The sequence below is a fragment of the Vespa mandarinia genome, chromosome 3, assembly GCF_050613455.1.
Source record: "Vespa mandarinia isolate Hongniang chromosome 3, ASM5061345v1, whole genome shotgun sequence".
Taxonomy (NCBI): Eukaryota; Metazoa; Arthropoda; class Insecta; order Hymenoptera; family Vespidae; genus Vespa; species Vespa mandarinia.
In genome coordinates this window covers 1030001-1045000 of record NC_140812.1, presented here as the reverse complement: position 1 = coordinate 1045000, position 15000 = coordinate 1030001, and the positions used below count along the sequence as shown (strand labels likewise).

Here is a 15000-nt window from a genome sequence, read left to right as displayed (position 1 = left end):
TGTACCACCGGATGGTACACGCAGTCATTTTTTTCTTTAATCAAAATAACAAATGGCCTGAACGACAAGGCAGGCAAAAATGGCTTGTCACGGAACGTGTTAAACTCGAACGAACATTTCTAACGTATATAACGTCATTAAATTATCATCCGACATACATACATACATACATATATATATATATCTTCTGAAACTGTTATCCTTTAAAGAAAATTTAAAAGGTATAAATGTGACCAAAGAAATCAAAGATACGAAGAGAAAAGATAAGAGTTGTATATGAATTTTTGGTTGTTGCATGAAATAGAAGGATTACTTTAAAATATAGACTTAAAACGAGTCGCAAAGTTGTTTTTCGTACTTTACACGAGTAAACGCGTATCTCGTCTGCGATATAATAAGTTCGAGAAACGATTCTCAAAGATCAAAAGTAACTCTCACCAGGCTTTCCTTGGACTTTACGAAAAGTATATATGAGTACATCTATAAGTTAACTTCGATTTTCCCATCGAAAGTCAAACATTTAAAGACTTCTGACTCGAGAAAATAAGAGAGAGAGAGAGAGAGAGAGAGAGAGAGAGAGAGAGAGAGAGAGAAGGAGAAGAAAGAGGGGAAGAAGGATAAAGTAAACGAGTCTAATATTTGACGAGCCAAGATCGAAAAAGAGCACAAATACTTCTTGGAACAGTTTGAAAATGGTAATACGTAAGATTTAAACACCGTTTTTCATAGTATGATAATGTCAATCGTTGTTGTATAGATGCCGACGATACGATTAGTTAATGGAGGTGCAAGTGAGATAAATAGAGAATAGGGAGGGGATAGATGACGTCTTTGACGAGGGTATAGGTCGTAATCGGTTGTAACTGGCTAAAAGTAAACCGAATAAAAGATAAGAGAGAGGGGGTAGGGGAGAGAGAGAGAAAGCAATAGTATATAGTAGCCGATAAATTCTGTGAACTATCAACTCTCCCTTTTCTCTCTCTCTCTCTCTTCTCACACTTATCATCCCCTCTCTTTCTCTCGCTCTAGTTTGCTGCTTCCTATCTTATCGACGAAGTAGAACCTTTAAAGACCTCTAAGAAGGTCTCGAAATTACCTGAAAACTCTTCGAAATTCTCTCTTAAACTTTTCTAACTCGCTTGTTTGTCGAAATACCGACAACGATCTTATTCTCTCTCTCTCTCTCTCTTTTTTTCCCTTTCTCTCTTTCTTTATTATTTCTCTTTTTATCTTTTAAAGAACAAATCAATATTTTCTTTTATTCGACATCAATGAGTACCAATAATAGATAAATAGTAAATATTTCTCTTTTTTAATAATATTCTTTTTCCTCTTCTTCTTAGAAAAAAAAAAAGAAATATTAGTTCGTATTATTCTTAAAGATATAAAACGAGACAATATGATTTGACAAGCAAGAAGACGAACAAGTATCGTTAACGTGAGAGTTACTTGTGGCGAATCAGTTTCAAGGTACACTCGAGCAGAGTCAATGAATGCACTCTCGAAAGAAAAGAAAAGAAGAGAAAAGGAAAGAAAGAAAAAAAAATCTCAAAAAAAAAAGAGAAAAAAAAGAAAAAAAAGAAAAAAAAAAGAAAAGAGAAAGAAAGAAGGGATGGTCTCGTGGCGAGCGACATCGAGGGATGTTCTTTAAAATGTTGTTGTGTATAGGGGTATCGAAATAGAAAACGGTTCCTTTTCGTTTCCTTGAACTTTGATCTGAAAAGGTACAAGTACTACCTGGGGATCTTCTCAGTGACGTGACTCTCTCCTCTTAATTCTTTCTTCCTCTTCCTCTTCCTCTTCTTCTACGTCTTCTACGTCTTCTTGTCTTCGTTGAATAAAGATTTAAAAGTTTACGATCGAATCTGGTATCTCAGGCGCCAGGATCCATTTTGCCATGTCCATTATTATCATCCGTTTTTCGAAAAACCTATGTTATATACCTTCAAAGACGTCTGTTGTCGTCGATGAAGGGAGAGAACCCCGCCCCCGCCCCCGCCCCTCACCCTCCCCCTCCCCCTTCTCTCCCGAATGGTGGCCCTTTCTCAAGACGGAGACAAACGAGATGGAACATCGAAAGCTGTTTCACGAGACTTGATTTATGATCTTCACGTCTTATTGACTCAAGGTTATGACACTGTCCAACGCTTATGACCTTTTGGTATAATACTTGAGATCCTTATATGGTTCCAGTTGACTCCACCTTTTTATCCTTCCCACCACATACATTTGTTCACATCGATTCGATGATATTATTATTACTATTATTATTATTATTATTATTATTATTATTATTATCGTCATCATTGTCATTATATGGAATCTCTTTCTTTTATCCTGGTTGCTTTTTATTATTGTTAAATGTTGACATAAAAGCCATCGATAAATCTATCGTTTAATAGTTCTCTCTAAATCTTACTAAAAATAAATTGATACACGTATCACGATCGTTCTTTTTTTTTTTTTTTACCATATATAGTAATTCTTTCCTTCTATGGGACTTGTATGGTATTTCTTAGAATTATATGCGTGCGAATATCGAAGTTGATATTTTCGTGGAAGAAAAAGGTTATAATTAAAAAATCGCAATAATCTCGCAATTCTCTTCTGAGAAAGCTAATAAGAGAGAAAAAGAGAGAGAGAGAGAGAGAGTGTGTGTGTGTTATCTGTCGTTCAGGTAGGTTCGAGTCATGCCATAAATCATTGAAAAAAAAAAAAAAAAAGAAAAAAAGAAAAAAAGGTTTTGTATAATAAAGCATACGATATTTTTTGTGTGTTCTCTTTAATTCGATTTTGTAGCGCCTGTCTAAACGTTCGACGAATGAAAAGAGAGAACCGAACGAAATAAAGTGAATCAAATAGAGACAGAGAGAGAGAGAGAGAGAGAGAGAGAGAGAGAGAGAGAGAGGAAGAATGAGATCTTCTTTTTATGGGTTATGCTTGGAAATCGCTATAATCAGGGATATCTGACTAAACGCCATAATCACTAGACCCGGTTTGGGTCCGCATACTCCTCGACACCTACAATTAGAGCAACAACGGGACGGCGGGGAGATTGGGGGCTTTGAGGGGGAAGGGGGGAGACAGGATATGGGACCCTTTACTTCCCACGCCCGCATTTAGAGAACAACGCGTGTACGCGTCATAGACTATAGCGATGACTATAAGGAAGGTTTTTTCTTTTGCTTCCTTCTTTCGTTACTTTTTTCTTTTTTTGCAAAAAGAAAAGAAAAAGAAGGAAAAAAGAAAAAAAAAACAGGGAATTAGTAGGGAGGCAAACTTTTCTAATTTATATTTTCGATAATAATTTAATCGTACGTTTTCGAACGTTCCTATTAAAATGTTTCTAATTAACGCGAAATTTCGAATAATAATGATGGTACACTCAGATTCCAAAAATCTTAATAATAAATATTCATAAAAAAGAAAAAAAAAAAAAAAAAAAAAATAAATAAATTTGTAAATAAACATACTATGTAACTATGCGTATATAATGTGATATCGTAAATACGTTGAAGGTGAGTTTTAAATTCGCATTTTCTTTTTTTCGTTAATTAAATAATAAGATTAATTATTGAAAAGATAACGAGGTAAAAGGAGATATCGAATTTTAATGGTTATCCTTTTGTTTTAAAGATCCAAACCGCTTATCTCGTTAAAATTGATAGGAAAAATAAGAATAAAGAAAGAAAGAGAGAAAGAAAAAAGAAGAAAAGAAACAATCACGAAAGGTGCAACAACGCAGCTTCACTGCCGCATAAAAGCCGTGTGTTAATCTGGGAAACATTAAACTGTAATCAATTTGAGGCCGTTACTTCGTTTAAGTATTAACGAAGTCGGCGGGTAATTAATCATTCGAGGAAGGGGAGAGCAGGAAAGAGTGAGGGAGAATAAAGAGAGAGGAAAGGGAAGATATATCCATCGTCGAGTAATTTAAGGGGAAAGGATATTTTGTACCGTGAGAGAAAGAGAAAGAGTAAGGAGGGGAAAGAAAAAAGAAAAACAAACAAACAAACAAACAAAAAGAGAATTTGATTTTCCAACCTGTAAGAATACGAATTTATTCAATCCCTTACAATCTGATTGTTTAAATAATTTTAAAAACGAAGTCTTAATTTTTCTTCAATTCGCGAAATAAAAATTCTCGTTTCCTTCGATTACTATGATCTTCAAAAAAAAAAAAAAAAAAAAAAGAAAAAAGAAAGAAAAATCATAAAAAGAAAGAGAAAGAAAAAGAATTATTCCGAGGTAATAAAAATCAACGTCGAAGTGATTACACGAGAGAAACAGAGAGAGAGACAGGGAGGGCAGGGTGGAAGGGGGAAGGGTGAAGACGTCTGATCGGAATTTTAATTTCTTCGTATCCTTGTTACCGACATTTTTCTAACTCCTTCTTCTTCTTCTTCTTCTTCTTCTTCTTCTCGTATAATGGCGTCTCATAATTTTCTTCATCTAATCAGGAGACAATAAAATGTCATTTCTTAAAGTAAAATCAAATCTTTCATTTTGGCATTTTACTGCATACTCATTGTAATATACGATAAAATCTTTATGTTACGATATTCTTAGCAAGTGCTTTCTTTTCTCTTCTTTCTTTCTTTCTTTCTTTCTTTCTCTCTGTTCGTACACCCTATGATGTCGTCGTCATCGTCATCGTTGTCGTTGTCGTTGTCGTTGTCGTTGTCGTTGTCGTCGTCGTCGTCGTCGTTGTCATCGTCGTCGTCGTGTCGTCATCATCCCTTGAAATTCAAGCCAAAACCCACGATGAATCACATGTACTTATCGATTCAATGACCGACTCCTTCTAACTTTCTCGCTTCTTCATCTTTCTTTCTCCTACATTATACGATGTCTACTTATAAACCGTGTTGTGTTTTCTTAGAACGAAAGAAACGAGGTAACGCGTCTGGCATCATAAAGACTTATTTATCCGGTTGAGAAGAAGAAATTAGCAAGTTGCACTTAACGATCCAGCTTTCAATCACGATAAATCATTATCCGGATTTAACAAGATACTCGATATAGATGTATATATATATATTTTTTTTTTTTTTTTTTTTTTCTTTTTTTTTTTTATAAATAATATACAGAAAACTTTTCTCTCTCTCTCTCTCTCTCTCTCTCTCTCTCTCTCTCTCCTTCTCTCTCTATCTGTATTTTTAGAAAATTATCATTTTAGAAAATTATCTAAATAATGATTAGATTATTTAGATGATGATTATGGTAATCTTATTATGTCCTATTAATGGATCATTTATTTTACTTTTCCTTTTTTTCTTTTTTTCTTTCAGAGATACCGAAGAATGAATACAACAATAAGAATCAATCGACAGGGAATAGTCCAATAAAAGTCGAGCTGCAAAACAACATGGACAGGTAAGAACTGTGATCTTAATATTTTCTTAAATACTTTAATTCTTTTAGTTCCTGAATTTTTCTTTTTTTTTTTTTTTATCTACCAACAACTTCTTAATTAATGTACATAATAGATAAAATTTATACTGCAAGTATTTGAATAAAAAAAAAAAAAGAAGAAAAAAGGATCAGATTTAAACGCTTTTAAATTATTTTAAAAATTGTATTTTAAAAATGTCAAATCTGAGCTCGACATTAGAATTGTAGCGAGAAATTTTTCAAGAAATTTTTCAATGCTAGGACATATTAAAATCACACTCAAAGACAAATAGAAAAATTTGATAAAGAAGAATTAAAATCGATCATACAAATATTACAAAAGATAAAAAACAATTCCAGAAAAGATTTCGTACCGATTTTCAAAATAAGAGAAGTTAAGAATAGAGAGGAGTGGAGTGTGAGTGAAGAGTAGAGGGGGAGGGGAGGGGGAGGGGGGAGGGATAAGAAGAAAAAAAAGTAGCGAAAAAATTTCGTAGACTAAAAAGAAAGAAAAAAAAAAAAAAAGATTCAAAAAGCATGCAAGATAAAAGGATCGGAACGAATGAGCCGTAACTATACGAAATAGCATCGGTTTTTCTTCTCATCTTTTCCTTTTTCTTTTTCTTTTTTTCTTCCCCTTCCTCGCAGCACAGAAGCGAGCTTTGACACCCTCGTGAATCATCCATTCAAGCGACAAGCACAATGAGTTGATGTTTGAACGAGAATACACGTTCATCTCGTTTTAGTCCGTAGTCATCTTAGTCGTCGTAGCCGTCGTAGTCGTCGTTGATCGTGTGTCATATGTCGTATACTTGAAATATAAGAGGATAAATAGAAAGATAGAAAGAGAAAGTGAGAGAGAGAGAAAGAGAGAGATGGGGGGGGTGGGGGGAGTAGGGAGGAAGAGAACCCTCTTTCGAATCCGTGAAAAATCAAACGATCCTTTCGTTTTCCTTTACAACGAAAGGTTCGCCACGGATCCTCGAACTGGACTGAATGTCTACGAGCTGTAACGAAATTCGCAAAATAGTCGTGAAGTTGAAGAGAAAGAAGAAAAAGAAGAAGACAGATCTCAGATTGAAAAATTGGAAATAACAATGTACGGTACCGTTCGTAAGCAATGGAAAAATCCCATTTGGATATATCTGTCGATTTTAAAGGATGATCGATCTTTTTCTTTTTATTTTCTTTTCTTTTTTTTTCTCTTTTTTTTTTTCACTTTTTAACAATGGGGGAAGGAAAGATAAATTTTTGCAAAAAAAAAAAAAAAAAGAAATATCGAGAAAAAGTTATTCCTATGCTCTTTAATATCTTTCTCATTGTTTCGTTTATTTCTTTGGTAAAATGAAAACGATTTAAAATGAGTCGTCCTTCCATGAAAGATAATTTATATTGTCTTAAAGATAAAGAGAGAGAGAGAGAGAGAGAGAAAGATAGAGAGAGAGAGAGAGAGAGAGAGAGAGAGAGAGACAGAGAGAAAGAGGAAGACACATACAGAAAGAAAGAAAGAAAGAAAGAAAGAAAGAAAGTAAAGGAAAGTAAAGGAAAGGGAAAAGATGCACGTTCTCGAAGAAGGTGCTCCGGCATCTGCTTTTCGTTTTCCATTATAGAAGGTTGCAACGAAAACAAACAGAGTTCCTCGCGAACCTGGGAAAGCGAGCACCTGCCTTTAAATATTTTCATTAAGCATTTGTGAGTTACACGGGATCGTGGTAACGGGCTCCTTCGAGATAAATACGCGCTCGAAAGACGAGTGAAGACGAATGGATAGGAAAGAGAACATTCTCTCTTTCTCTCTCTCTCTCTCTCTCTCTCTCTCTCTCTCTCTCTTTCTCTTTCTCTTCCCCTGCCCCCTCCCTCCACTCTTTCTTCTTGTTGCTCTTTCGTTAAAGCATCACGACGAGTAGATGGAAATATATTTCGAGAACATACTCAATGTTAATAATACGGTATGCCACCAATTACGTCAAGTCTATCGAGAAACTGCACAATTTCGTAATGGAGTTGTTGGCAAAGAGAGTACACAAGTGTGTGTGTGTGTGTGTGTGAAAGAGAGAGAGAGAGATAAGGGAGTCAAAGCACCCTCGAAAAAGTCTCCAATAAACGCAAAATGTCAGATCTTAAAACTGTCCTTGTGTGTTATCTTTATGAGCATCGAATCGAAAGAAGTTATGGTTAATTTAAGTTATTTTCGAAAAGAATGTTAGGTACGAATCGTGGTTTTTAAGGAAATTTAAGTAAACATTTAAATGTACAATAGTATTTAAATTAATAAATCAATTTTTATTATTATTATTATTATTATTATTATTATTATCATAAAATAATTTGTTTTATAATAACACGTTTATGTATTAGGTGGACCGGAAAGTAATGTCGTTTCTGCGCATGTCGATATTTGATCGTGATTAAAAATAAAAACTTGTTAAAAATTTATTCGTTTGAATTTAATTTAAATAAGCGACATTACTTTCCGATCCACCTAATATATATATATATATATTGTACGTATTATCTATCATAAGAACTGAAAAGAGTTTCTCTTTGTGATATATACTCGTTAACAATGTTATCAATAAAGTTTACATCGATTTTTAATTAATTACATATTATTTATATTATCTATATATCATTTGTATTTAGATATTATTTATATATAGAAATATTCATTAACAATGATTATTATTTTTATAGAATCGATGATGATAGATCTAATGTAATAAAAATATCGATTTTATTTCTTTGATTTCAGAGTACCTTTACCTTACGGTCATGCCCCATCGATGATCCCGATGAGGAGACAAAGCATTCGCTGCCATTTCCGCAAAGGAATCGATTGGTGCAGCTGGAAACTAATTGCGATAGTTGTAATTATGCTCTCCCTTTGCTTAACGGCAGCATTGACCTATGTCGCAGGTTAGTTACCAATAGAATCAATTCTTTTCGATGACATTATATTACATGTAATAAATTAATTCAAAAGAAATCATGAAAAATAAAATCAATATATATATATATATAATTTTAATTTTTTCTTCTTTTTTTTTCAGCTTCGAACATAGTAACCTGGTCTTATCAAGGTACGAAAGCGTGCACAGTATTAATCGGTGACAACACAGACGTAAAATCACCGACGAGCGAGTCGAACAAAACGTCCACATCGACGGCAACGACGTCATCACAATCGGGCAGTGGTAGAACGCGACAGCTAACACCGGCAGGAGGTAATATCAATCCCTGGGCTAGCATGCTAGATCGTTCTGTGTATTCTCGTAAACGTAGAGACGTCATATTTAACCGGCATGCAACTGTATTATCGCACGACATTTCCTCAATCACCAAATCCCAAAATTTCCTTGGAGAAGTTAAGGGATATACGGTAACATCTACCACATCGAATACGTTGCATGAGAATAATCAGGGTAAGGTTGTCTTTATGCATGACACGGAACATACGAAAGTGCCTAATCTAAATGGAAAATCCGACGAAGCGGCTTCGTTTCCCGAGGACACGGAAAAGCTTGAAAGAATGGAAGAATCAACGAGAACTTATCCCTTGGGAACAATGCCGCTAGTCGTTCCTGTTTCTGACCCTTCCATTATCGCTGCTAACTACTCGCACTATGATACTACAACTACCGCTATCGTATCTGTTTCTGGGTCTTCGTTCTCTACTAGCTCTGATCCTTATCATTCGATTCGCTATTTCTCTTCTTCATCCGAGAAATCATCTTCTCGTGAATTGTACGAAACAAAGGACTTTATTACCGAAGAACCATCATCCACTTTTCATACAACGAATCGTCGAAAATACGAGGCGAACACTTTGATGTCTTCCATTGAAAGCAACAAAGATTTCCCAGGAGTTCCACCGATAGTAGTAGATGAAATACCTTACGACGATGGAGTTTCAATGAACATTGAAAATCGTAATATGATAGATGATAGTATAATACAACCAATGTTAGAAACCAGTACTGTAGAACTAACGGATAATGTAGATTCGAGTATTGGTAGTAATGCTATACTTCCTGACACCGTTCCTAACCCAGGAAATCGATCGTCTAAAGTAAATAGCTTTAGCACGGATATGGTGAACGATCTTGAAGAATACGCCGGTATAGAAAGTAGTAGTGCTTCTTCGCTAGAGTTATCTACTACTATAGATATTCAGAAGGAAAACGAGAGCAGAGAAACGTCCTCGATTCGAGCCAACGATTTTAATTGGAACGAGACGAGTACGACGGAAAAAAGAAATGAGATCACTAAGATCGATCGAATTGACAAACGGGAAAATAGTTCGATTCGTGGGGACAAGTTGTCTATGAAAATTGTAGAAGAGACTGCGAACGAATCTCAAGATCGAGAACATTGTCCTGACACTTCCACCGTTGTAAAGGAGACACGAGAATTGTCTCGAGAGGATTCTTCGTCTGAGTCCGTCGAAGATCCTTCTGGACCGATAAAGACCTCCGAGAAATCTGAAGAACTTCAACGAGATTATCCCATACCGATTTACAGCTACGGACAGGATGAGGTTGAGATTGTGAAATTAAATCACGGCACGAAATCGGGTACAACGACAAAGACAAGGACGGTTTACAAACCAATCGATAATACTGATAAGAGATCCGACATACTTAATAACGAAGTAAAAACACTTAGTAAAAATCATCAATTGGATCAACGAAAAGATGATCTTAGGGTCGTAATGAGAGAAGGTAGCGACGAAGAATTTTTACGAAAATTTGAAGAACAATTTTATAAAGAGGAATATTCCGAAAGGAACGAACCAATAATAAAGAAACCTATTAAAAGTAACGGGCAATTGGAGAACAAGGAAGATAATAATACGCATGAAAAATCGCATGATTCGTCAAACAATGCTTTCAATGGGGATACAAAGCTTCCGATAGTTCAGCACGTGCAGATCATCGAAGTACCGATCGAACGCGATCACCGATCATCGTCGTCATCGTCGTCATCGTCGTCCTCGTCATCGTCGTCCTCGTCATCAACATCATCGACTCATCGAGTACTCGTAAACGTGACGATCGCGAACGGAGACTCATCATCGGGTGCTTCTCGGCCTCTCTACGTGCTTTCGGTCTCTGTACCAATGGAAATCGAGCCAGACGATCATTCAACGAATTTTCATGATATAAAAACATCATCCTATTCTCAAAACGATAATCGAAAGATAACCGAGAATATCGTTAACGTCGAACCGATCGACGTAGTTCGTCTTCCACCTCCTCCTCAACCACCCGCTTCACCGCCACCCCCAATTTGGGGTGGTGGCGAATGTGAATGCTCTTGCCCGTGCATGGACTCATCGTCTGACGAATGGGACAATTTTTCAGCGATCGACGAAACTAATCTCATATTCGAACAGGATTTCGATCAAAATGAACTCTTGGATAACAATTCGAGTTCCTTCAACGTTCTTTCGTCAATTCCAGAGATCGAAGTCAAACCTACCGATGAACTTGAAATAAAAAATGAAAAGAAAGTAAACCAAATCAGTTTCGAGGATTTGTTAAAGGGCAATACCACGTTAACCTTAGAAGATTATTATACCGAGGAGGACAACGAACCAACGACCGAGTCCTCCTCGACTTCCGAACCGGAAACAACTACCAACGATGTTATGTCGTGTTCTGCAACCACTTCACTACCCCCAGAGCCTATTATATTGATTCTTGAAGGTGAGGCCCCGTTTACTTCTTTCTTTCTTCCTTACGAATGTTTCTTATTTCTGTTTCTCTCTCTTTCTCTATCTCTATATCTATCTCTATCTCTATCTCTATCTCTATTTCTCTCTATCTGCCTATCTTTTTTTCTCTCTCTTTCACACTGTATTTTATACTTCACTATTTTTGTTTTTTTTTTTTGTTTTTTTTTTTTTGTTTTTTTTTGTTTTTTTCTTCCTTTCTATCGCTAATGCTGGCTTCTTTGCTTGCCCTCGACACTTTTAGTAGCAACACACATGTATTTGTTTGTTTTTAAGCATTGAATTAGTTTCAGTTGGCTGTGGCGTTAACTATCTATATGCTTTTACGTGATTGTTGTGGATGGTTTTTTGTAAGATTTTACGTAGAACATAATACAATATTAATTTAATATATAATTATTATCCTTTATTTAATAATCCTTAATTAATATAATAGTATACTATGATTTGTATCTCAGTATTATTCGTCATAATTATTATTAATAGTAGAATCGATTAAAGTATTTTTCTTTAATAACATAGAATTGTAATAAATAATTTCTAGGTTAAAGTATCAACGTATATAAAAAAAAAAAAAAAGAAATTAATCACTTAATTAACAATCCGACACTTCAATGTTTTACAAGTGATTGATAATCGAACGAGTGAGTTATCGTTAAGGAAGACACACAAATTAAATCGCTAAATCGCATAGCATCCGAAGCCTAAGCTTCTGTTTTAAAAACGATTATACGCTTCGACGAATCAAACGAAATCGATTTTACGTCGAACGACGAAAAATCAAAATCGTTAAAACTTTGAGCGCTATGGACACATATACATGCGTTTAGCGAAATAGATCACTGTGGACTATGGACGCATATATGCGTTTAACAATTGTTTCGATCTCTCGCACGTTTCAGATAATTTCATGTTCAAAGATATGATTTATATTTTAATGTATCAAATAAAATAATTAATTAATTCTTGCATTATTTAAATAATTGTTGCACCTTAATTTATTCAATCGAGTTCGCATTGGCAAAAAAAAAAAAAATATAAAAAAAGAAAATTATTCCGTCCTTTAGCGATTGAAATCGCTAAGCGCGTACCGTCCATGCTGATTGCTTATACCAGAAGTATTCAGCGCTCAGAGGGTTAAACAATCGTACACATTTAAGTCGATCGCACGTCTAATTTTTTTATTTATCATTCGCAGGCGCACGAACCTTCCCCGCTAGATCATTCCCGCCCGATGGTACGACCTTCGCTCAGGTTGGCCTTGGACAAAAGCTCAGCAAAGAGATTCAACCTTACAGCTATTGGAATATGCAATTCTATCAGTCGGAAGCCGCCTACGTTCGTTTTGACTACAACATACCACGTGGTGCGAGCATCGGTGTATACGCAAGAAGAAACGCTTTACCAACACACACGCAATACGACCTCCTGGAAGTGCTCAGCGGATTCAAAGCTCGGACCACCAGGGCGTCCCATGTTAGTGTTATTGTATGTGCCGATGCCCCGTTTCTTTCTTTTTTTTTTTTCTTTTCTTTTCTTTTCTTTGCTTTTATTTATTTATCTTATCCTTCTCTCTCTCTCTCTCTCTCTCTCTCTCTCTCTCTCTCTCTCTCTCTCTCTCTCTCTTTCTCTCTCTCTTTCTTACACTCACTTTTTTAGTTTATTTCTTTCTTTCCTGAGTTTATAACAACTTCGTCTTTCGCCAAAGGAACACGTAAAAATAATCCTTGTCGCAGTCTTCGTTTTGTTTGATATCTTCTTTATTTTCCTTTTCTTTATCGTTCCTTCAAACCTTAGCGTGTTAAACGTGACCCGAAAAGTTTGAAAAGAAAAATTGGAACGATGAAGTTACGTGCCATGTTAAACATCATGTATACATATATATATATATATATATGTGTGTGTGTAGTATGAAAAATGTATCGCAACATTTTAGGTGTAAAACAACTATAATCGTTCTTAATTATTCTCTATAGCCGTCTATAAAGAAAGAAGTAACTCATTATATGGAACCCGGTCATTGGTTTCTTTCACTTTATAACGACGATGGCGATCCTCAAGAAGTTTCCTTTATTGCGGTTATTGCCGAGGACATGACCCATAATTGTCCGAATGGTTGCAGCGGAAAGGGAGAATGTCTTCTTGGTCATTGTCAATGCAATCCTGGTTTCGGTGGTGAAGATTGCAGCGAAAGTGTATGCCCTGTTCTTTGTAGTCAACGAGGTAAATTATTTTCATTGTCAATAATTTGTTAATCATAATGTATATTATATATATATATACATATTCAATTTCTAAATACATAATATATATATATATATATATATATATATATATACATATAATATATTATAATTTAGAATTATACAAAATTAATAATAAATACATTATAATATTATATATGTGTGTGTATTTATTAAATTTTTATTTATTTGTTTGTAGGTGAATATATTAATGGCGAGTGTCAGTGTAATCCAGGTTGGAAGGGCAAAGAATGTTCCCTTAGGCATGATGAGTGTGAGGTACCAGATTGCAATGGTCACGGGCATTGCACTAACGGAAAATGCAATTGCGTTCGCGGTTACAAAGGGAAGTTCTGCGAGGAGGTGGATTGTCCACATCCGACGTGCTCGGGTCACGGTTTTTGCGCAGAGGGAACGTGTATTTGTAAGAAGGGATGGAAGGGCGCGGATTGTAGTCAGATGGATAAGGAAGCATTGCAGTGTCTACCAGATTGCAGCGGTCATGGAAACTTCGATCTCGAAACTCAAACTTGTTTGTGCGAACCTATGTGGTCCGGTGATGATTGCTCAAAAGGTAAAAACAATTCATGTGAATTATTATTTAAATCCCCTTTTATTAAAAATTGTTTGACAAATTTTCGAAAAAAGAAAAAGAAGAAGTGAAGAAGAAGAAAAAAGAAAAAACATTTGAAAGATTTTTCTTTACTCTCTGTCGTTCATTTTTCAGAACTATGCGATTTGGATTGCGGTCCTCATGGTCATTGCGTGGACAACGCCTGTGATTGTTTACCCGGTTGGTCCGGAGAACTTTGCAATCTGAAACAATGCGATCCACGATGCAACGAGCACGGACAGTGTAAGAACGGCACATGCTTATGCGTCACCGGTTGGAACGGCATACATTGTACGATGGAAGCGTGTCCAAATGCCTGTTCAAGTCATGGACAGTGCAGAGTCAGCTTTTACGGTCAATGGGAGTGCCGTTGTTACGATGGCTGGGATGGAAAGGATTGCAGTGTTCCTCTTGAACAAAATTGTAACGACGGACGAGACAATGACAAAGGTATTACAATTAGTTTTACAATTGTCATCAAATTCTTAACGAGATCGTCTTAATTTAAACTTCATCAACGTTCTATAAATTCTAACTGAACGAATGAACGTTCAATAGAATTATAAAATTCACGTTTTCAAGAGATTACAATTTTGTTAAGTAAAATTACGAAAAAGAAAAAAAAAAAAAAGAAAGAAAAGGCAAGAGAAAGAGAGGAAAAGAAAAAGTATGAAAAGACGATTTTTCGTATTTTAGATGGTCTCATCGATTGCGCCGATCCCGAGTGCTGCTCGAACCATTTATGCCGAAGCAGTCAGCTTTGCGTGTCGGCACCGCAACCGATCGATATACTTCTACGAAAGCAACCACCAGCGGTAACTGCATCCTTCTTCGAAAGGATGAAATTTCTAATAGACGAGGGCAGTCTGCAGAACTACGCTCGTCAGGAGACTTTCAACGAGAGGTGAGTTCTTCGACGTCATCGCTTACTATCTCACATTATTATATATATATAGATATATTATCAATATATATATATATACTAATCGTTCACCCGCCGTGACCGTACGTGATCG

At 35.7% G+C, this 15000-nt stretch overlaps 1 protein-coding gene across 6 annotated transcripts in view; it reads left to right on the top strand.

Moving 5' to 3' along the window:
- The window catches only part of Ten-m (teneurin transmembrane protein Ten-m), a 433320-nt gene that overhangs the window by 406405 nt on the left and 11915 nt on the right, over positions 1-15000 (top strand). For 4 of the 6 annotated variants that reach the window (XM_085656132.1, XM_085656136.1, XM_085656134.1 and 1 more), the window contains 8 exons: positions 5292-5376; positions 8147-8310; positions 8445-11102; positions 12327-12616; positions 13105-13351; positions 13571-13945; positions 14099-14434; positions 14681-14888. In XM_085656132.1, coding sequence (XP_085512258.1) covers positions 5292-5376; positions 8147-8310; positions 8445-11102; positions 12327-12616; positions 13105-13351; positions 13571-13945; positions 14099-14434; positions 14681-14888 — 4363 coding nt within the window. The remainder of the gene's footprint in view (positions 1-5291; positions 5377-8146; positions 8311-8444; positions 11103-12326; positions 12617-13104; positions 13352-13570; positions 13946-14098; positions 14435-14680; positions 14889-15000) is intronic. The other 2 variants (XM_085656137.1, XM_085656133.1) reach the window with 2 other exon arrangements.